Source organism: Pempheris klunzingeri, chromosome 1, assembly GCF_042242105.1.
Source record: "Pempheris klunzingeri isolate RE-2024b chromosome 1, fPemKlu1.hap1, whole genome shotgun sequence".
NCBI lineage: Eukaryota > Metazoa > Chordata > Actinopteri > Acropomatiformes > Pempheridae > Pempheris > Pempheris klunzingeri.
The window spans coordinates 35,664,236-35,687,273 of record NC_092012.1 but is presented as its reverse complement, the minus strand read 5'-3'; the positions used below and the strand labels follow the sequence as shown (position 1 = coordinate 35,687,273).

Here is a 23,038-nt window from a genome sequence, read left to right as displayed (position 1 = left end):
ACTTTGTTCTCAGGGAAAAACTGAGACACGTGAACTTATAGAGAAAGTGCAACACCTGAAGGTAACAGCTCGATTAGCCTGGTGCCGGCAGTCCTCAGAGCTCCTCTGGAACGTCTGGAGCACACAGCTGTGAACCACGGCGAGGTGTTGTTGTGCCACAGTGTTTGAAGCCTGTGTTCACAGGGTCAAAGTTGAAATGGTCTGGAACAAACGAGTGGAGCAGACCTCTGGAGCAGGTGTCCCTGCTTCAGTGACCCCAGTGAAAGAAAGCCCAGCCATAAAGTGTGCTGGGATGTCAGAGCAGTTGGCACCGCACCTGCACGATACTGTAAAACTACAATGTAGGGACAGAGAACAGTACATGGACTGGATGTCTGCGGACCTCCAGCTGCACCTTTAGCTCCCTCCACGACAAGAAGTCAGGTTTTTGTCTCCCTCCAGCCTTTGGAAGCTGAGATCTGGTGAGTATTGATTTGGTTTGGCTTGGTGGTAAAGGGTTAATGCAAAGAGTAATGCACACAGAGGCGCTCGATTATCCACCAGGGTTATTTCTACAATAAAAATGAAGACGTTTTTTGTACTCTTTAATATGCAAAAACAGGCAGACAAAGAAATTAAGAGTCCCTTCTATGTTCATATGATGGTTCTGTCTGCTGTCGCTGTTTTGCACGTGATCTAGAAAGAAAAGTTCTTCTCGATCATCAAACGCCATCAGCTCTTGAAAGAGTGCACATTCCATAATTAGGAGACATGGTGTTATCCATACAGTGCAGTCTAGGAACACTTATCAAAGCAGGGCTCATTATTCCATATCAGATAATTGCACATCGATCATTTCTTGGGGAAATGCTTTAGATGAGATGCGGTGTGTGTGATAAGGCCTGTTTGTCAGACTGCACCATTCAGCGCGTGTTAAAAGCTCAGATCCAAATGTCTGTGATCTCCCAACGCACGTCGGCGATAAGGCTGTCAGCAGCGAGCCAGCGATGACATTTGATAATGCCCTGACACTATCACATAGATGAATCTGATGGCTGCCTCACCAGAGGCCATGTCTACAGCTGCTACAGCGCTGCTGTAGGGCCGCAACACACGAGGTTGGCTGCCTCTGATCCACCATAAAGCAACCCAGATAAGTTGATGGGATACTGAAGTGGGAAGAAAAATATCTTAATTTCAGAAACAGCATGCCGAAGACTTTCATGATACACAGTAGAAGTACTAAACCTTAAGATCCCCGCTATTGTTGCCCAAGTACAAGGAAGCAGTTCTAGCTCCGACCCTTACCTTTGTCATCTTGACAGCTGTAGCTGTAAACGGCCACTGGCGAATGACTGATGAGGTTCTCATCGTGGTGCCAGCCTACCGCCATTTTCCCCATGCCATAGTAAGGCTCCTCTTTGAGCTGGCTCATAGCTGCCGGGTCCATGTAGTTGAGCAGGGTGACGTTGAACTTGACCGGACCCGTGCATACCTGCGGAGGACTTGGCTGGGAACAGCCCTGCTCCTCCTTGCCCTCAATTTGGTGTTTGATCTGGGCCGCAGGTTTGCCCTGGGCCCCCGGTCCCACAGGTTTGTCCTGGGCCCCCAGTCCCACAGGTTCAGTTTCTGTGCCAGCGACGGCCTTTGGCGCCCAGCCGCGGAGTTTCCCTTCACTGTGTTCGGGCCCTGCTGCGGCGCCCGGTTCGCCCGCTCTGAGCTGGGAAGACTCTCCCTCCTCGCTGCTGTGTTTGGACTCACTCTCCCATTCTCCTGGTCTGGACCCAGAGCAGCCTTCTTCGCTGTGTTTCGACTCAATCTCCCACTCCTCACTGTGCTTGGACTCGGTGTCCCCCTCCTCACTTTGTCGGGACTCCGAGTCCCCTCCTTCACTATTCTTGGAGTCTTCGCTGTGCTTAGACTCTGTGTCCCCCTCCTCACCCTGCCTGGCCTCTGCCTCCCCCTTGGCACATTGTGTCAGCCTGTCTCCCTCCTTCAGCTGAGACACATCAGAGCAGAAGAAGGTGTTAAGCTCCCACAATGCCTTGCAAGCAGCCCTCAAATCAGGGTCACAACAGTTTTGTCCTTTGACCTCAGCGTCTTCACTGTGCCAGGGGATGGCAAAGAGCCGCGTGTCCAGGTACCGGTAGGTGTGGCCCGGCTCACCCAGCAGAGCCCGCGACACGGCGGTGAAAACATCTCGGTCACGGACGCGAACCAAATCCCTCAGGAGGCAGCCCTTCCTTCGCAGGGTGAGCAGAGCGGCCTGCACGCGACCATGGAGCTCGGCAGACAGCGAGCAGGATCTCCTCAGAACCAGACCGGAGTAACTGGAGTCCCACTTGGAAACACAAGACATTCGTATGGTAACAGGACGATCGCAAAACATAACAACATGACCAAACGTACTAAACCTGGATATATAATCTTAGATGTCTCTTGTGAACGTGTGGCTGGCTCACCAGTTGCTGATAGCCCCGATCTGATGGTCCCAGGAAAGGGATCTTCTGGTCTCCCAACTCCTGCAGTAGCCTCCGCCTCTGTGGAGCACAACACCGACAAACACGCTCAGAAGCAGCAGCAGGAACTTTTTGCTTGTTTTTTTTTCTGTGAGGGAAACTCATCAACTCCCTCAGCTTTTATCTTCTATTAAAATATAGCCAGAATATAACTTTTAGGGAATTTGGCTGCAGACACGGTGTGGGAGGCAAAATGTACGATGATGAAGGGATGAAACTGCTCTACATAGACGTGAAAAGCACCAACCGTCAAACACCAAAGTGCTGTGGGCACTAAAATTAGACAAACTGTTAACGTAAAAGTGGATCACTACGTGTTAGTTGATCAAATTAACAAGTGAACTTGAACGAATGATGCTCTCAGAACTGGATCGTGGTAGCCAGTTATTTTCATTGATGTCTCACATTTTTATGATTTTGCGAAGGCTGCCGTGGGGTTCCTCACAACCTTATAAAAGATGCCCTGTGCCATACAGAGCTCCTCCAATAAAAAGGTAAACCTGGTGGAGGGATCAAAGTACTTTTCATTGGGCCGCATTCCATTCTGACCTGTAAATCCAATGGCAACTGGCATAAAAACTATACGCCCAAATAAATTTCACAGCTACTCCCCCACCCAGCTTCTTCTTGCCCTTCGTCACGTGTTTGTCCAGAGGGACGTGCATGTGGAGGCGGCGATCTGTGTGCGCATGTGGGTTCAGATCCTCATATTTATTCCCCACAGGTGCACACACACACACACACACACACACACACACACACACACACACACACACACACACACACACACACACACAGAGCCTCGGCAGGGTGTCTCAGCAGCAGGGGGAGGAGAAATGTCACCGACATGCCACTGTCTTTTTACATCTTTAAAAGTTTTGCATGCGTGGCCCGCGCATCAAACACCAAGTGGTTGTGATAGTTTTAGGAGAACCGACCTTGTGTATATTTCCGAGACATTTACAACAAGCGTCTCACATTTCTTCGGCCCCAATAATGCCAAAGACGTCATGTGGCACGCCGCAGGGATTATGGGAACGGGCTGCCAAAATATGTCCTGACTTTTAGAGCGAAATAAAATGTCCCGTTAATAACATTAAAGTGCAGGTATAAAAAGATGTGTGTCCTGACCTGAAAGGGGTCTGGATCAAAAAGAGGGCAAGTGGTGAAAGTATGTGCATTAAAGACAGGAGGGAGAAAAACAGATCCCAATAACAGAGGCGGATGAAATGGGAGGGCATCAGATCTGAAGCAGTTTGGTGAATTTACCTTCAGGGCTGAATCTTTACCTTAGGCTAAACAACACAACACCTGCTGAAAGTTTTCTTAAAGGATGCACATGAGTGTACAGGCCTTCCAAGTTATTCAGGAACAAACAAAAACAGACTTGCAGACAGTTGGAATCTAAAAAACAAAACAACATGCACTATTCATGGCCAGACTGCATTCAAAGGCTGCTGGAAGAAATTGACAACCTGACACACATTCATCGGTGTCAAATTCTAACTCATGACAGAAGCTCAAGATATCAAGGTGAGGCTCTGGGCTAGTGTTGTATGTGTACACACCACTGTGTGTATCTGTGTGTGTGTGTGTGTGTGTGTGTGTGTGTACAGATCCATATCCTGGCATGCATCTAGCAAAGATGTGCGCATGCGTGCACATAAGTAAGATCATTACAGTCTGCCTTAGTCACAGTGTGCAAACCACTGCTGTGTACACAATCCCACAAGTGTGTCTTCATACTGTATGTGTGTGTGTGTGTGTGTGTGTCTATTGGAGCCTTGCACACACACACACACACACACACACACACACACATACATACATGCGGATCTTGTAAAAAAAGAAAAAATCCCTCGCAGCCGGGTTAGCGAGCATGATGCCTCAACCCCAATCGCACACAACCAGGGCTGTCACACACATGTCAAATGCATCAAGCTACTCAGAAATTCCACAGAAAAAAAGAAAGACAAGAAGTTACCGGAGCCCTCTGAAGCAGATGGAGTCTCACAGTATCAGAGGACTGCTGTGTCTGTCTTCCTGTCTCTGTGTCTGCACCTGATTCTAGGAGGAAAACCATGAGGCGCAAAAAGAGGTCTGCGTTTCCACTCAGACCCAAGAAACAAGATTACCAATCCCATAATAACCGGGATCTTCACGGTAGCCGTGCCAGCCGTCTGCGCTGAGTGATATATCTGATGCTTTTTTTTCTCCTGTTTTTAATCTCTCTCTTCCTTGATGGGATTATTCCCTCAGCCGGACTGTTTATCACAGAAAAACATATTAGGTAGAATAGAACTCAATTGGTCTGCTTTGATCTTGGCCTATAAGAGATATCAAACTGTGTACCATATAATTATTAATTTCATTTCTTCCCCATCTGTGACACTCCAACGGACACTTTCTTCAAAGCGTTCTCTGCAGAGTAGATTAATGTCCAGCGCTTAGCATCAATAGCTCAAAATAGCCAGATAACTCTGCTGCTGCTGCAGGGATAAAAACACTTCCAGGCCCCCGAGGGTCCCCTGGAACGTACTGTACTGTACTGTGTGTGGTACCGCTGCACACACACACACACACAGGAGTCCCACAGGACTGCTCTAGCTTTGGCCTAAGCTTTATAAACTGTTGATGGAGGCTCCGGTGTGGAGAACGGCCTCCTCAGTGTTTTCACTTTGTGGTTAGACAGACATTCTTCTTTCTGATGTCTGTGTTTTCCTCTTGTGCTCATACTCACATGCACTGTGAGGCAAGAGGTAAGGCACAGTTTCTTCAAGACCTCCAACCAAAGGAGGGCAGCACTCTCTGTCTCGATGCAGACAACCCTGGATCTCAAACGGGCCTTGTGCAGCCCCCGGGGGTGACGTGATGAGAGATAGCTGTGTAATAGAGCTCCGTGTTTAAACAGCAGGCCATTGGTACTTGTGTGACACCCATTTCAGAACTGGTCCGCTTCTGCAAAAGTGATGGTGAATCAACAGTTTTGACAAGTCGGCTGTAAAATGTGGGAGTCAAACAGACAGGCTGCCCGGGCACATCAAAGGTGCTTCCGCCCCGGTCCATTTGGCACCGGATCGCAGAATGTAGGAAGTTTGTGTGAAGTGACACAACATGTGTGACGCATAGAGAGAAATAAAGTGCGAAGGGCCAGACTTGACCTGAGAAAACAACTGTGGAAAAACCCACAGACGAGGAGCTCAGTGATGGCAGGCAGGTTTGCTCCATAAAGGTCTCTACAGCCCGACGGCTCCAGGGAACGCCGCTGACGTGAACCGCGGTGAGATAACACAGCACCTCGGTGCCCCCACACTCACAAACACACACCTGCACGACCACAGAGGGAGGGGGAGCTTCCACTTTTAGCAGTGTGCTTCTTTCTGCAGCTTCATCACCTTATTCTAAGAAAACTGTACGATCAAAGTGAAAAACAGCAGCTCCAATGACCCGTTTTTCACAGATTATGGGTCTTCATTTCATGCCCGCCCCCCTGGAGAAACATTCAGGGCAAAAGTTAACCGGTCCTCACTGCTGACGTTTTGTTTACAGCCACTTGTGGCATTCATTTATTTTAAGAATAGCAGCCTGGAGTTTGGTGACTCAGTGTGACGGCTAACTGGGGGGGCTGGTCAATGGCTAACTGGAATGCGTGGGAGCTGATCTCAGAGCGGGGGGGTCGGTAATGTGTAACCCCAGTGTGTCTCCACACTGAATCTGAATCTGACTCTGACAGCCAGAGGTCAGCCAGCGTCCGTCAGAAACATCAAAAAAAATTGGCTTTCAGCAACTTTCCTGTTCAAATCTATTTTCTTCTGGATAATCTGTATAATCCTGAGATGTAATTACAGATCCAGTTTGGCATGTAGGTCGAGCCTACATTCGTAAATCATATCTGATGCAAGGTCGTGCATCCAAGCTCATGCAAACAATATGGATCAGTCAGTTATTAAGAGCATAATCCTCAACCTGGTTCTCAAACAGACTCACAGTGCAGGGATGGGGATGGGGATGGGGGGGCACATTCACCCCTTCAGACACACTTGTTCTTGTTTTTTCAGTTTAAATTGGAAACAAATAAGGAGAGAAAAACAGTGTCAGTGAGCACTGAATATTTCTTTCAGATAAACAAAGTGAACATTATGTATTTATCGACAGACACGTTCAGCATGTGTTCAGCGGGGGGGGGGGGGGGGGGGGTAAGTGATGACAAATGGCCGACAGGCCGACTCTGGTCTGTTAATTGTTGTTGGAGGTTGAGGGCCACATTGTTCATTTCACCTCGCGACAGGTCGAGCGGGGGGGGGGAGTGATCGTTAATATCTCAACATTTCCATCCATCTACCTGAACAACAGGCCCGTCATTTAAAGGGCCGGTGCAGGGTGGACCTTTCACGCCCTGTTTACAGCACTGATCTAAGCACATTACCAGAGCTGTGGGGGACAGTCATTAATTAGATCCACACACACACAATGTGACCACCTTATTGATGCACAGTCACATTTGAAAAATGTCTCACATGCGAGACAAAGTACAGTAACACAGCCGGTGAGGCCTCCTGCTCTCTCACACAGTCACTCTCCCAGTCATCCCAGGACACATGCTCCTCTGTCAGGTGTGTGTGTGTGTGTGTGAGAGAGAGGAAGTCAGAGATGAAGACAGAAAGTACTGGACCCTCAGCTGCTTTTTGAACTCCCTCCTTCCCTCTCACTGCACCTGACAGACGTCCACACAGCCCCGGGTCTCCAGATCAATCATTCAAAAGTATTTACAAATGCACAAAGCCAGACACGGACAGGTTGGCGCATGGTCACTCTGTTTAAGTGCTTTTCAATGTGTCTGTGGTGTCAACATCTATTTCACACTTATCTACACCTCAAAGGGGAAAAAAAGATGTTTCTGTGACCTTTAGCGAGTGTCAAATCTGGAGAGAAGGAGGAGACGCCGAAGAGAGGAGGGCGATTTAAGAGATCTGTCCATGTACGCCTTACATAACCTTTTTATTTATCCGGCAGAGATTGACTGAGCATGCTCTTTATCAGAAACATACCAGCAGCTTCACACTCGCATACCTTCACACACACACACACACAGGAGCAGGAGCTGCCCAGCACATCTGAAGATCTGTGGACGACGGTAAAAAAAGTTTCTCTGCTCTTTGCTGGAGGAAGCGAGGCTCTAACGTCTCCTTCAAGGGCATCCTGAACTTTAGCCGCCCGCTGCAGGATTCAAACCAGCAGCCTCCAGCCGAATGAACTCCCAGCTGCTAACTTCGCCGTTTGCCATTCTGCCTTAATTGTTGGTTTGCGGCCGGGCCGTAATGTCTCCATTAAGATTATGTCGATCGAGAAAAGCTTTTTAGTTTTCACCTTCAAATTACAACACGCTTTCATGAGGTCAGCTGTTTTCCATGTGGAATGGCCGGTTTTAATGCAGACGCAGTCCCTTGGTATTCAGACAGGGTCCAGTTCAGCGCGGGGGGAAAGTCAGGCGAAAGAGTGAGAAAATGAGGGAGGAAAGGGAGGAGAGGAAGGAGAGGAAGGAGAGCGTTGATTGAAAGACTGTGATTAGCAGTTTTCAGCGGGGCACCAGGGCCGCTGAGTTGTTCTAACAGGGTTGTCGCGTCTCGAGGTGCAGTCAAGGAGAAGTCAGTGCTTTAGAAAGCTCCCTTGATTTCTCCATCCCCCCTCCCTCCCTCCCTCATTCGCTCTCACCACCCAGCCACACTTTTCCTGCCCCTCCAAAAAAATCAATATGGCTGTGCAAAGTGCAGCCTGGCCCGGAGGGAGGGCCGGCTAGCTGTAGGGGATGGATGCGGAGCTTGAAGGGAGGACAAGAGGCGTCCTCCAGGCCTGTCCCACAGGCAGTGTCAAAGACAGACCTGAGGACCAGAGGACGGAAGCCAGCAGATTGCCCTTCCCCTCTGCCTCTCGCCTCCCCTCCCTCTCCCTCTCTGCTGCCCGGGCTCGGCTGGCTCAGCGGGGCAGAAGAGATCGATAAGCAGGTGGAGCGTTTAAAATCCCCAGCTCCAGAGGCCGGCGCTACGCTCCTCAGAGCCCAGCAGACCAACACATCGCTCAGGGCACAGCAGCAGGATGGGTGGATGGATGGGTGGATGATGGATGGATGGATGGGTGGGTGGGTGGGTGGATGAGTGGCTGTACGGTGGCCGCACCTAGTCATTGAAAGGTTTGTGATTTGTGACAATAAACAATTCAATAGCACTTAGCCATACACAGTGTGTGAGGGGCGTAGAGCCACACTCTTCACACACACACACACACACACACACACACACACACCCTTTGTCTCAACATGTAACAGATCAGTGGCACTCAGGCGGGTCAGGCAGCTACGGACCAACACGCCCTGGTGCCGCACCGCCGTCTGAGGCCCCACGGCTGCAGCTGCAAAGCTTAAAGAACAGCTTCTGGAAAAGAAAAAAGAAAAAACTGGCATGTACTATGATTGTCAACAGCAGTGTTCCTCATTTCCATACAGTAGGCTTGACGAAGAAGCGTGTACATGATGTGGATGAAGTGTGCGCGGAGGATTTCAGTCCTGCCGCGTGTCTCCGTGTGTGAGTGACTGATCACAGTAGAAGTGGCTTGTGTCTCTAATCCAGTACCACTGTTAGACAGTGCAAAGACCCGGCTCTGTGTACCGCGGCACGCGCTGATCAAACCCATCATGTGACAAGCAACCTCTTCAAATGACGATGATTTCCCAGCTCTGTGTCCTTTCGGCTCCATATTAGATCATCTTCTGACACTGCCGAGTCTGGTACTTCATCTGGGATAAAGATGATGTGCAATCCGACCGGAGGGGCTGGGAGTCAAGGGTAAACGACGGGCTAAGATAGGGCTGCTGTGCCGGATTGGCTGACAGCTGTGACAATTATTATGTGCTATATTATAACCTTATGCTAAACATATGATTTGATACAGCGTGCAGCTTCAAGTGTACTTCACCATGTACACACATGAAAAGCCCGTCTGAAGGGGGAAAGTATCCGATATCACGCTATCTATCAAAAGTTACAGAGGAGTATTTGGACCAGACATAAAGGGGAAAAAAATGGGGGGGAAGAAGATTTGGAGAGAAAAGTGTCCGTATTCGGCATGAGTCAACATGTCCAGTGTTGTATTTCAGCTTTATTCTCCACATTTCCACTCTATTCTCCTCAAAATGATAAAAAAAAAAAAAACATCCTCTTGTGATTTATTTCCCGTTGCGCCTGGCGCCACCCTCCGTGAACCATTTGTTGGGACCTATTTGTTGAAACAGATTTTTGAATATGGTGTTATTAACAAGCCGGAGCAGTGGCCTAAATCTAAATGCTGACAATCACCTAAACCACTAGGAAAACATATGGCGCAAAGCAGATGTGTGCTGAACATCTAGGACAGGTCTAAATCTTCTGCGTGTCGCCTTTGACCCAGATAAACTGGCATTATGATGCGACCTGAGATTAATATTGAATTAAGGGCCGAATATCATCTGTGGCTGTTTACACGAGCGTCGGCCCGTCTTCCTGGAATCCTGGAGCAGATAAGTTTGCTATAATGGCATTAGCCAAATCCTGAAGTGCAGCAGACGGCACTTGTCTTGCTTGAGAAGCCACCTCATTTCTTTATTTATTTTTCCTTCACTCATTCTGAACAAAGGAAAATATTCTACCAGGAATTGAATAGCTTAATCCTCTTTTCACTCTTGCCAGTAGCTTGAATGGTGACAGATTAACATCCTGGAGGTTTACAAACCCAGCCATTTGAAAGTGTAATTGCTGCTGCCACACCGCATGCTTGCGTTTAAATTGAGGGTTAATATTAAAGCTTAGAATATACACGTGCACTCGAGCGAGGAGGGAGGCGGCCAGCTCGGGCCAGACCCGGGACGGCGGAGGCCCGGCAGGACGGACCCTTCGGTCACGTACGAATCTGGGAGTTTCAGGCTGTCCCTCGCTGGGCGCCGTAGTTACCGTTCACTTCTGCTAATTATTACAGCCAATCAGAGGGGTTAACGGGGCGGAGCCTGGCCACACCATGTTCTGGGGCATTTAACAGCTGGCAGGAACGGAGGTGAATGCATTACACACTGCCCTCATCCAATAAAAATAAAACACCCTGACATCTGAGGTGTACTTAGCACAGAGGGGAGGGAGGGAGGGAGGGAGGGAGGGAGGCAAGAAAGGAGGGAGCAAGAGCAGGGAGGGGTGGGCTGAAGGGGAGAGAGCATCTGATAACATGATGTCCAAGTGCCACCTAGTGACAACTTTCCAGCTCCTCTGGTCCTTCAGGCTCCAGAGCATCAGGGGGGTGGGGGTGGGGGTGGGGGGGGGGCGCAGGACATGACGTCTCCACATCATCCCAATTCATCCCAACGAGCATCAACCGTTCAGGATTGTAGTCAGACCCCAACCCGCTGTAGGAAAGGTGCAGGTTTTAATCACTTTAAGAAGATCTGGGCCTTCTTCCCTTACGTGACCCCGCCGTGTGTTCGGCTGGGGGAGCGGCCCTCTAACTCTGCACTGGTATGCTGCCGGCTCTGGGTCCCCTCCCCTCATTAACCCGGGTATAAATCACACTCTGCCGGTGCCCAGAGGTGAGAGGGATGAGAGTGGAGGTGAGCTTGAAATAATGCTTATGTCACGGCAGGTCAGCCCTCCATTATGGCCGTTTCAAAAACTATTAATCTTGCTTGTAGTCAGTGGCCTAGAAATAATTACTTCATCTAACCCATGTAATACAGCATGACCAGCAGTCGAGCCTGGTCAATTTGAGGCTGGGGAGGCGGCATGGGGGGGGAGGGTGGGGGGATGTGGAGAGACAGAAAGAGAGAGAGAGAGGGAGGGAGGGAGGGAGAGAGAGAGGGGAGGGATGGCCACAAATTACCAGGCCCTGTCTGCTGCTACTGGGTGAATGATGTCCTGCTCACTTCAGCTGTGGCCTTTTACACTCTCAACACTGATTTAGATAGATACACACACACACACACGTACAATATTTACACACATTAATGCATCATTAAACACACACACACACACACACACACACACACACTGAGTAAGGAACACACAAATCACATTATTTAAAAACGTTATAAACTCTAAGAGCCAAGCTTTGTGTGCTATTCTATCGTCCCCATCACGTGAAATAGAAATAATAAATAGCTCACATGGATAACACAGAGTGGAGATCTTTGTAGTTAGCATGCTGAGCCGACCTCAATAAGACCAGAACATCCACTCCACACTGTGATGCTACACAAAATGGATCCACAAGTTTTTTTGTTTGCCATTTGAATGCCGTAATTGTTAAAAAATTGCAATACCACCAAAGCATTAGCATGTAATGTAGTCATTTTAACAGGAGAGCAACATGCAGGACAAGACCGGCAGGAATGAAACCATTTGTTAAAATGACACTGCTAAAATATGCAAGTGCATTTTTTGTTATCAGTCAGAGGCAATTTGAGAGGCGCACTGTTCCAGGCAGGCAGTAAGAAGCCTGAACCAGTGTGGGTAAACAGAGGAGCGCCGACAGCCTCCATGAACGTCACAGGAAGTATGTATGGAGTGACATAAATAAATGCAGCCCTCCAGTGGCTGTCACAGCTGGCATTGCAGGTGCAAATTTAATTAGTCAAGGTGAAGTCTCCCTTGTTGTCTGAGAGAGGGGGGGGGGTCCTCGGCATGCACGACTGTAAACACGCGCTATATCCTAATCAGGTGTCACCGCCGCGTTTGATCAGCCCGCGAAAACTTGTCACGAATCCCCGGCAGAGAGTGGGCCGAGGGGGAGAACAAAGGAGAGGAGCTGTCACGAGAGAGCCGGGTGGCGGTGGTGATGGCAGCGCCGGTGGATGAAGAGAGTTTGCCCATTAGCAGTCCCTGTCGCCTCTCCCTCTCCCACTCCCCTCCTCTTGTTGTCTCTCTCTCTGCGGCTACCTGCAGCACCGACCGCACCGTGGCTCCTCGTCTGTTCCTCCACTCTGAGGAAATCTCAACCGCAGCTGTCACACTCAGGCTTCACAACCGCCAACAAAGCCTCCCAAAGAAAACCCTCAAGTAGTACACTACTTGTGTTTACCTCCTGAAAAACCCACACGTGTACAGAGACACAAGCTGCACTCGTTTTGTTTTTATCAAGCACCACTCTGAGCATTAGGGTCCTCCTGAAAAGCCCAGAGAAGGAGAGGCAGACGTGCTGCTCTCCTCCAGGCTGCACTGAGGCGGTGCAGGAACACAGGCGCCATTAGATACTGTTTACCTTTCAGTTGGGCTGATATTGAATACATTAGCCGATTGAACCTCATAAGAAACACAGCCGAGTGACAAGGCCCAATCGTCTTTGCGACTACCATGGTAACTGAGATTACAGGCTAACAAAGAGCAGACAGGGGGAGAAAATATTTAAAACCCGAATAGTGATACATAAATTAATTAAAGGACAAAAAAACAAGTGGAGAATTAAAGTTGGAACATCTGTCAGCGACTTAGCTTCCCAACGTAATACCAGTGTTAGAACATTTATACCCTTGAAGTTAATGATCCCCTCTTTAATTGACAGTCAAGGAAAACTGGCTGCCGAGGCGCCGATAAGAGGCCCCCTTCCCCCCTCCCAAAAATAAAATAAAAAAACAGTTTAAAGAACCTTGGCACTAATCCCTATTGTCATCCCAGCGCAGCAGAAGGACTTACAAACACAGATAAGTGCGCTGAAGCTGTCTATTTCTCAGGAGTTATGGGGACAGCCGAGCCGCCGCGCGCCTCGAATCAGTCACTCAGATTAGCCCAATCCCTCTGTGCTGTCAGTCAGCCGAGACAGTAGCCTGTCAGCGCATTTACATGAGTCCATCTCATACGTGACAATGCCCCCTATATGTGACAATGGCGGCGAGGAAGGGGTCCACTCGCTCGCAGAAAGCAGGAGTAGAGCATGGCAGGCGCCGGGCTGGTGTTGGATTAAGCTCGCGGTGTGAGTGTGTGTGAGTGTGTGTGAGTGTGTGTTCGCTGCGCTCACGTCTCCGCTGACACTCCAACAACAAGTTTAAGGAGTCTTAACCATCGGTGTTTTTCTATAGTGGAGAGAATGTGGGAGATGTATGTCAGACGAAACACACACATGCACCTACACACACACACACACACACACACACACACACCGGGGATAAACTTCAAAAAACTTGGTAAAGTACAGAACGACTGTTGCATGAACACCACCAGCTTACCCAGTGTATGTCTTCCCCAAAGTTGGCTTCAAGCATGACTTTAATCCACCTACTTCACTTAACATGATAAGGAATAAAAGGGAAAACAACAGAACACTAAGTACATCTGGATCCATCGTGAATGAACACAGGTATGATGGAGATTAAAGGGCCAAGCCTAAAACAAATCTCTAAAAAAACAAAGCAGATAAGACGCAAACTTTGGGATGTCAAATTAATGAGGGATTAGTTCCTGCAGAGTACGAGTTTGTGCTTTGAAATGAGAGCGTGGTACCTGACGGCACCTGAGAGCTCACACTGTGCCCACTGCTTTTATGCTTCTGTGGCTCACTCCACTTCAGACAGTCCCGCAACAAATGACAGTGGATGCCCTCTACATAACAGGGCCAGGGCAAGCATGACACAAGGGTTGACAAGTGAACCCTCAGACTCCCTAACCCCTACCCCTGCCACACACACACACACACACACACACACACACACACACACAAGTAGCCCAGAAAACAGCCCTGACATGACCGCTCGGCAGCCCTTCCTCACCCCTCCTCGTGTTTTTTCTCCCTCCATCTCACCGGAGACAACCCTCGATTCAGGACCGTTTTAGCCAGGCAAGTGGATGTGACCCGCTGCCCCCCAGTCAGGCTCATCTGAATAAACAGAGCTGCAGAAGCAGGCAGAGGAGGGAAAATCTGCCTACATTATGATAGGAGGGGAGGAGATGGGACTCAGCCGAGGGGCTCCTTTCTTTATGCACGTTTGATCAAGTGCTTGACAGCGCCGGTGGATGGAATTACGGACTGTTGAACAAAAAGTTGTGGTGTGGGTGGAGGTGTGTGAGTGTGTGAGTGTGTGTGTGTGTGTGTGTGTGTGGTTGTGCGGTTCGGTCTGGACAGCCGGGTTTCCGTGGCCTGACAGCGTTAGGCTTGTGACAAGCCTGCCGCACCACACCACCACATACAAAACGCTAGCCGCCCAGCAGCCTTCGCAGTCCGTCACTCAGGACGGCCGAGGGAAGAGCCGTGAGAAGAGGTCAGACGTGGAGGAGAGAGGGTGGGGGAGGAGAGGGGAGGAGGATGAGGAGGAGGGAGGGCTGGTCAGGGGTTAAGTGTAGAGAAGACAGCGATGAAAGGCAACTGTCATGCACCAGTGCTCGCCCAGGAGCACCTGTCTCAAGAAGAACATGCAAAGTGTGCCGGTCACGTCCTGACAACACCCCCCCCACTTCTCCACACACACACACACACACACACACACTCACAAGCTCTCAGGAAAGGGCTGATGCTCCACCGTTGGAGAGGCATCGCCGGTCTGACAGCATGCCAGTCAAGCTGTCGTTGGCCCCTTCGCATATGCAAGGAAAAGTTAGGCTGATGAAGAAAAAACACACGGGGGGCTGAGAGGAAGAATCACTGAGACATGAACAGACCACCTGAAGGAGCAGACACTTCTCACACACTTGATGCAGAGTAAATGCTGGAACGAGCAACACAAAGAGCTCCACGAAAGCAAATCCAGGATCACCAGGAAAGCCCTCTCCAGGCTGGAGGCTGGTGGAGGCACCTGAACCGCACACTCACTACTTCTACATATACCAGACAGTCGAGAACCACCAGCTATTAAAACGCTTTCACTTGGATTCGTTTTACATTTTGAACCTCGGCACGGTTTGTTTTACCCAGTAGAAACCGCAGCACCGCTGGTATTGTGCTGATGGCGGTGAGCAGAGGAAAGCCTGGCTCCGGCTGGTGGAGGTGCTCCCCGTGTTCGGCCTCTACAAAGCACTGAGCTAAACGCCAGGTATTTAAACACACTTTCACTGCTCACGTTTATGGAAAAGAACTTATGATGTACAAATTAACGGTTACTATTTACAGCACCTTGTGAACCTGGCCTCCTGCAGCTTTTGTGAATGAAGGGTTTTGGACTTTTCATTGAAAGCAGATGTCGGGAAACACCGGGGCAGTAAGCACTTTCACTTTATTGGAAAGGTGAGTCATTACAAAGGAAAATAAATTCACAAATAAACAGCATGGAGTCCTCTCTGTCCTACGCAGGCGGCTGTGCACAGTGAGATTATTTGTACTGAGGTTAGCTCAAATTAGCCCCAGCAGACTTCCGACAGGATGCATTCTGGGTAGGATCGACTACCTGCCTCAGAGGGGAAGGCCAACGACGCCTGAAGATATTCCCTCTGTAACTGTCAGTGGTGGACAGTCGCTAGGCAGCTTTTACGTATCCAAGTGCTGCACTGGAGTGCAGTGTTGAGGTTCTTGACTTGAGTATTTCCATACTTCTATCTGCTCCACTTCCTCTCTTCATTACATTCATCTGATGCTCAATGTAAGGTTTGATACTAACACTGAAGTGAAACGTTGAATGCAGGACTTTTCCTTGCGTCACACAGTACTTCTGCACTGTGGTTCCAGTATTCTCACTTCAATAAATGATCTGAGCACTGAGGTAATAGCTAATCCTACAAACATCTGTGGTGCTAAACATTTTTATCACCACTGTGTTACAATCTCTTAGCGTTCTTATCCTCCGCACACACACACACACACACACACACACACACAGTGTGCCAAACCAACAGAAGGGGAGAATAACGACAGGCCCGGATCAGAGCCTCGAGTGGCTAATGAACCCCCAGGAGGCTGCAGCCTCTGTGTATGAGGTGAGGGGGTCATTCCCATGTTTATGCAGCAGCAGTCCAATGAGCCACCACCATCTATTGATTGAACTGATTATTCTATGTCTCTCTTGTGACGGGACACATGCATGACAGATGAACCCAGCCTGGGCAGGTCACATTCGATGTAATCTCATTGAATCTGACGGACGACGCGGTCGGCCGGTTTGCATGATGCACGTCGCGGCCTTGTTTGCGAACACGCTGACATGTGTGGCTAATGCCCTGACACTAATGTGAGGTGCTCGGTGGGCTGTCAGACACGTAAGCTGTCAAGGTCTGTTTGGACAATCCTCGTGACTGCTTCCATAGGAGAAGACCGTCGGGGTGGTAAATGCACACAGCTATACGCCCGAGCATCGACGCCTGAGGTGGTATTTCTATATTTCTATGCAGTCACACTTATTATTTCTATGTCGGGATGTTGCAGAGTACGAGTGCTCGAGTTCTCCAGAGAAAATCAACCTAAGAGTGCGTGTAAGACATGATTTATTGAGCTTCATATCCGTGGAAATTCGTCTGATTTTGCTTCTGGTAAACCTCTTTTGGAGTTTTGCATGTATAGCGGCCAACCAGTGAGGGGGGAGAGGATCACAGCCGGTACCTCAGCAGATCAAACCTCTGCCGATGACCCTTTCTGTAACAGCATGACTCACTCCGGCCTTCAATCCCCCAGCCACACCACACTGTAATGCTGAGCTTACAGCTATCTCTGTTTTTCCATTTAAATGTTTAGTAAGATCACAGGTCCTGCTGAGCACATATGGGAGTTCGCGGCAGGCCATCTGAGCCACGCACCCTGAGACAATGCAGGCGGGGCCGTAAAAGTTGATATCCTTCCAGATGCAAACCAAATGTAGACATCATGCACCTTTAAAATGTCACATGTTCAACACACACTGCTATAAAAAAGGTGGTAGGAAGTGAGGGAACGACGTGCAGGATTTCTCACATTGATCATGAGAAGCTAAACCAGCCGCTGCGAGGCTGATAAATGTCACCAGCAGAGAATCATCTCATGGGTAACAAACAGTGACGCAGTGCATCAGTGTGTCTCTCAGAAACAGCCTGCTAGTCTTTAAATGTCACTAGTTTTGGGGCCTGTTATCAGTGACTTTAGTGGTTACATCACAGAAGAAGTTGGGTTAAACACACAGTAATCAATGGCATCACACTCACGGCAACTTACTCAAATCAAATTAGAGAATCTGCAGCACTGTCAAAGTAATAAAAGTAAAGCAGACACACTGCATGTCATCGCTTTGCCGGAGCAGGAAGACGAATGCACAACAGTTTTAGTAGGCTGGCTGAATTAGTCTGAACTAACCAGGCTGATCTGTAAACAACTCGGTCCAAATATATGAGCCAGAGATCAAACAGGCAAGACAAGCTGAAGACATGTAGAGGAAAAGCTGAGCAGCAGACTAATCAGCCCCCCCCCCCACCGACGCTCACACAGCAGATCAATGAAAGACCTGGGGCCGTGGGGCCGCACTATATTACACACCAAAACTTCATATTCATTCATTGATTTTACTTTTCAGAATAGTATATCATTGAACTCCAATGGGAGGGAAAATAGAGGCCGGGGCCGAGGTCAAGCCTCGCGTGGACGGATGTTTGCACAATATTGATGGCACACGCAGAAAGAAATGACTAAATATCTGGATCAATAGCTAGTTTCCCTAGCCACGACAGCTTGTTCCAGATGGAAATTTATAAATACGTCTTTATGGCTACGGGAGCGGCCCTAACGAGCAGGGCTAAATGCCCCCCCTTAAGGTAAACTCTTTGATTAGCCAAGGCCAGAGGTGACAGGAGGGGCCTGCTGATGCTACAGTGCCACGCTGCCAGTGGCACACAGGGGCCCAGTAAAGAGGCCAAGGATATGACAGGTCACAGGCCCGGGGGAGGGTGCTCTGAGCTACCTGACCCCCCCACACACACACACACTATTCATTTGTAATGATGCTTGGCCCAGGCTACGCCGTCCTCGGTCGTGTTCAGTTAATGCAAAGCATGAATAATTCAGAAAATCTTTTCTTCAGTTTGCACACAAAGCCACTGTTGTGATTGCAGTGACCAGAACTGGGGGGTCGGTCGTTCGGCCCGAAGAAACAAATCTGCACTTGGAATTCTTCCACCTTGGGCCACATGAGGAGGTGAATACGTGGAGCACTTTTTAATCAAGGCGGCCTGGAGTAAGTCCTGCGTCCTGCTGCTGACGGCTCCAGAGCTGCACGTCCTTATTTACAGCACAACACAATTACTGAGAACAACAGCCAGCCTCACGGCTTCCCCGGCTCTACAGGGGCCAGCGGGGCCATAAAGAGGGAGGAACCACATCATTGCCTACTCCTTAATTAGATGAAAGCTGCAAGCTTCATTTGCCTCCTTTTTTTCCCTGATTGCTCCGGCCAGCCCACCGCCGAAGACCTCCCAGACACCATCCCTGCTCGGCCCTAAATCACGGCGGGATAAACGGCCTGGTGGGTCCCTGCTGGACACACAGTGGCCGCCCAGCGGCAAGGCCAGAGCGGGGCGCGCGCCGGATCGACACCTAGCCGGCGATAAGTAATCCTGTAGAGGATTAGCAGCATGATAGCCTGATCAATACTGTGTGCTCAGGCCATTAGGAATGCAGCGAGGAAATGACCCCCTCCGGTAATAAAGCAGGGCATCTGGGTTCTCCTTCATTTGCCAGCTCCATTAGTGTAATGGTATCATTATCTGCCACAGCCGTATTTTTCTGGGCCCTGGCTTTTCCACAGCTCCACCGGCGGGGGTCTGATGAAGCAGCGAGAGCCCCCATGCCGAGCGTTCCCCTCTCTACCATTCTACACGGGGCTAGGTGTAAATCTAGCACTGCTGGAGCTTATGTGCTACCCTGCCTCAGGTATCCACACCCATGTTTTATGTCATCAGCCAACACTATTTCTCCATTATTGGCTCATTAATAGAGCGAGCAGCATGTAGCTCGGGTTAAGAGGGAGAAAAAGATGGCCGGCAGAGCGCAAAGCTGCTGAATGTGCTGAATGTGACACCCCCCTCTTGCTAAAACACCAGGCCCGACATGACAGGACGTCGGCATTAGTCGCCATAAATCGTCTCCTTACACTAATTCACCAGCTAACATTTTGTGTGGGAGAATTGATTAACCATGTCTGGATGTGCGGCCACATAATCAGCTTTTACCTCGGTAGTTGTTAATTTAACAGAATTGCCGAGGGAAACACAAACCATTTTAATGAGCGCTCAGAAATTAAATACCCTAAACAGCTTGCACTGGGTGCCACAACCACAGCGAACCAATGAGGCCCATCTAAGCAACGGGCTGGGCCGAGCCCGGGACCTCACAACATCTGGTGACCCTGTGTGATCATTACTTAGCCTGCCGCTCACACACACACACACACACACACACACACACACACTTCCTGTTTCGACACACCACTTTGTACTTGTCATCACTGTCCAAACGGCGAGCTCGCATCAAAGTCGGCGTTAGAGGACCGGTGGAGGGGACGGGGCCAGAGCTGTTTTCACACTTGCCGAGGCACGATGGGAAATTCCTCCTGTGATGACAAAACTGATAAAACATAATGAAATGTTTTCAACTCCTCAGGACGACCTGGATGCTGATTCTGGGGGGAAATGTAGTAACTTGGGAACGTGAGGCGAAGCGCAGACATCGTCCAGTGGAGGTACGATCGCTTCAGCTAAAGGGCCCGACGGCTTCTCCTCCCCAGTCGTCAGCTGAGCAGTGGCAGCTGTCTGACGGTCACACTAGCTAGCGGCTAGCAGCTAGAGGAGGAGGCCGTGATGGACGACATGCAGCACATCGGTGCGTCAGACCTCATCAGCCGCCCGAGAACGGACATGACGGCGTGCAGGACGACTACCTGAGCGCTGACGAGGGCTGAGCGGGACCACAGGAGAGAAATGGGTAAGACACTGCTGTGACTAAAACAGTTCAGTTACTCTTATAATGAGGACTTTTTTTGTCTCCAGGCACAACGTGAGGAATCACTAACAAGAGAAACACCTGAACCGGCATCCCTGGTCCTGCTCCAATCATTTAAAACACGTACGGGCCGAGACACCCGGCTGTCAGCGAGCTGTGCTGGTTTCTGTGTATTCGTGTGGCACTAATCTGTTGGTGCCTGCGTTCCCTAACTAATGACAGAGGAGCCATCGCGGTGGATCGGCCCCGCAAGCACACTCAGTCACCGGGGAGGACGACCATCACACCCCCGTTATTAGCTACCACAAAAAAGGAGTTTGGATGTTAGATAAACTGGCCAGAATGCATGCAGCTCCTTCCAGGGCTGCTCCACCGTCAGAGTGTCACTTTACAATTACAACGTGTCCCTCTGGAGCTTTTCTTTAGCTGAAGAGAGAGAGAGGAGGCCGAGGCCTGAGCGCCCCAGGGCCTGCTGGGACTTCTGCCTCTGAGGACAAACACAGTCACACTTAGTTTCACTGCTGTCTAACATGATCCAAACACGTGTGCCACAGCAGATAAGAGGGGAAGCAGACAGACAGATACACTGGCAGACAGACAGGCAGATACACAGGCAGACAGGCAGACAGACGGGCACGGTGACTGTAGGCCAAAGCATGCCGTGGGCGCCGCAGAGCCCCGTCCTTCCTCTCTTTTAGTGCCTCACCGACCACCAGAGTTCCTGTCTGACAGCAGCCCAGGTGAGCTGAGCACACCAGAGGCTCACAGGTGAAGCACCGGCTCCTGTTTGCCCCTCAGGTGGGTACTTCCTGCTGCACAGTGATCACCTGCCCCGGCCTCCTCTCCTCCCCCCACCCTCCGGCACACCCATGAAGCCCTGCCTCTGGTTTGTGTTTGTGACATGTGGACACCTGTGACCTGCAGGACACACACACACACCCACACACTCACACACACACTCACACCTCCACACACACACACACACACACACCCTGGGGCTCAGCCCACTTGTGTCCACTTGGTGTGGGATGTTGGCTGACGCCCCCCAGCTTCTGCTCTGCACGTGAGAAAAGCCCCGTTTCACTGTAACCCCTCATGGTGGCACACTGGGGGTGGGTGGGGGGTGGAAAACACAATAAAGGAAACAGGCAAGGTGAGGTATGCGCTGACGCTCGCGGCTTTCTAGCCTCCCCAAAGCGGCGGGCAGCATCGCATCAGGAGCGTTAGACATTGAGCGAGCGACAGGCGGAGACAGACGGCGGAGCGAAGGGACAAAAACACTGTCAGTACCTTTCTTCTCTTCTCCCCCTCACTGTCACCCGATCTTTTCATGTTCCTGGACTTGTGTTTACTCTGCCTCGCTCTCACCCCGGGCGACGCTGGGAGTTGTAGTGCGCGAGCTCTCGGCGCGCCGGCCCGTCCTCGCGCTGCACGCGGCTCGCGCGGCCGCGGCCTCCCGTCGCGCCTCCGCGGAGCCCGGCCGGGCCCGAGCCGGCCGTCGGGCGCCGATTTAGCGGGGAGGATCCTGCAGGAGGCGCCGGAGGAGGAGCTCCCGGAACTACAAGTCCCACAGTGAGCTCGGGCTCACGGCGGAAGCAGCTCGGGCACGCTCCACGTGCTGCACTGCGCAGGTGCGGCGCAGGTACAGATCTGCAAACTGCAGCTGTGATGCTCCGCATGGTTTTAGATCAGTGGCTGCACCGTTTGCAGCCCTTAAAATGGCTGTGACAGAGAGAAACACACTCAGGACACAGGGAAGTAAAGACTACTGCACACTACCAGCGGTAGTATCATTATTAGCACTGTCAGTAGTATTATCAGTAGTATTATTATCATTATCAGTAGTATTATCATTATTATTATCATCATTATTATTATTATCATCAGCATTATTATCACTGTCAGTAGTATTATCAGCATTATTATTATTATTATCAGTAGTATTATTATCATTATTATTATTATTATCATCACCAGTAGTACTATCAGTATCATTATTATCACTGTCAGTAGTAGTATCATCATTATTATTATCATTATCAGCATTATTATCAGCATTATTATTATCATTATCAGTAGTATTATCAGCATTATTATTATCATTATCAGTAGTATTATCAGCATTATTATTATCATTATCAGTAGTATTATCAGCATTATTATTATCATTATCAGTATTATTATTATTATTATTATTATTATTATTATTATTATCAGTATTATTATTATTATTATTATCATCACCAGCATTATTATCAGTATCATTATTATCACTATCAGTAGTATCATTATCACTATCAGTAGTATTATTATTATCAGTAGTATTATCACTATCAGTATTAGTTGTATAATAATAATTATTAGTAGTATAATAATAATAATTAGTAGTAGTCTTATAATAATTATTATAATTACTATTATAATAATTATTATTAGTAGTAGTAGTATTATAATAATAATATGGTGGTCTCACTGCAGTTCAGCAATATTGTGACAGTTTTGAGAAAAAGTCTTTAAAGGCAGCATGAGGAGGATTTTCCTCCTTAAAGGTGTGTAGATAGATGAGGTGTCTCATTGTGACCCACCAGAAGTGTCTGTATCAGCTGTAGCCGGCCTGTAGCACCTTCTTTAGTTGTGTTCAGGATGTTTCTGGGTGG

The 23,038-nt window shown here is 49.4% G+C and overlaps 1 protein-coding gene across 1 annotated transcript in view; it reads right to left on the bottom strand.

Moving 5' to 3' along the window:
• Positions 1 to 21,727, bottom strand: part of fto (FTO alpha-ketoglutarate dependent dioxygenase) — a 112,794-nt gene extending 91,067 nt beyond the window's left edge. The window contains exons 1-3 of the mRNA XM_070856444.1: positions 21,672 to 21,727; positions 2,442 to 2,519; positions 1,288 to 2,320 (exon numbers count right to left, since the gene is read on the bottom strand). Coding sequence (XP_070712545.1) covers positions 1,288 to 2,320; positions 2,442 to 2,519; positions 21,672 to 21,713 — 1,153 coding nt within the window. The 5' untranslated portion in view covers positions 21,714 to 21,727. The remainder of the gene's footprint in view (positions 1 to 1,287; positions 2,321 to 2,441; positions 2,520 to 21,671) is intronic.
• Positions 21,728 to 23,038: the final 1,311 nt, after the last annotated feature.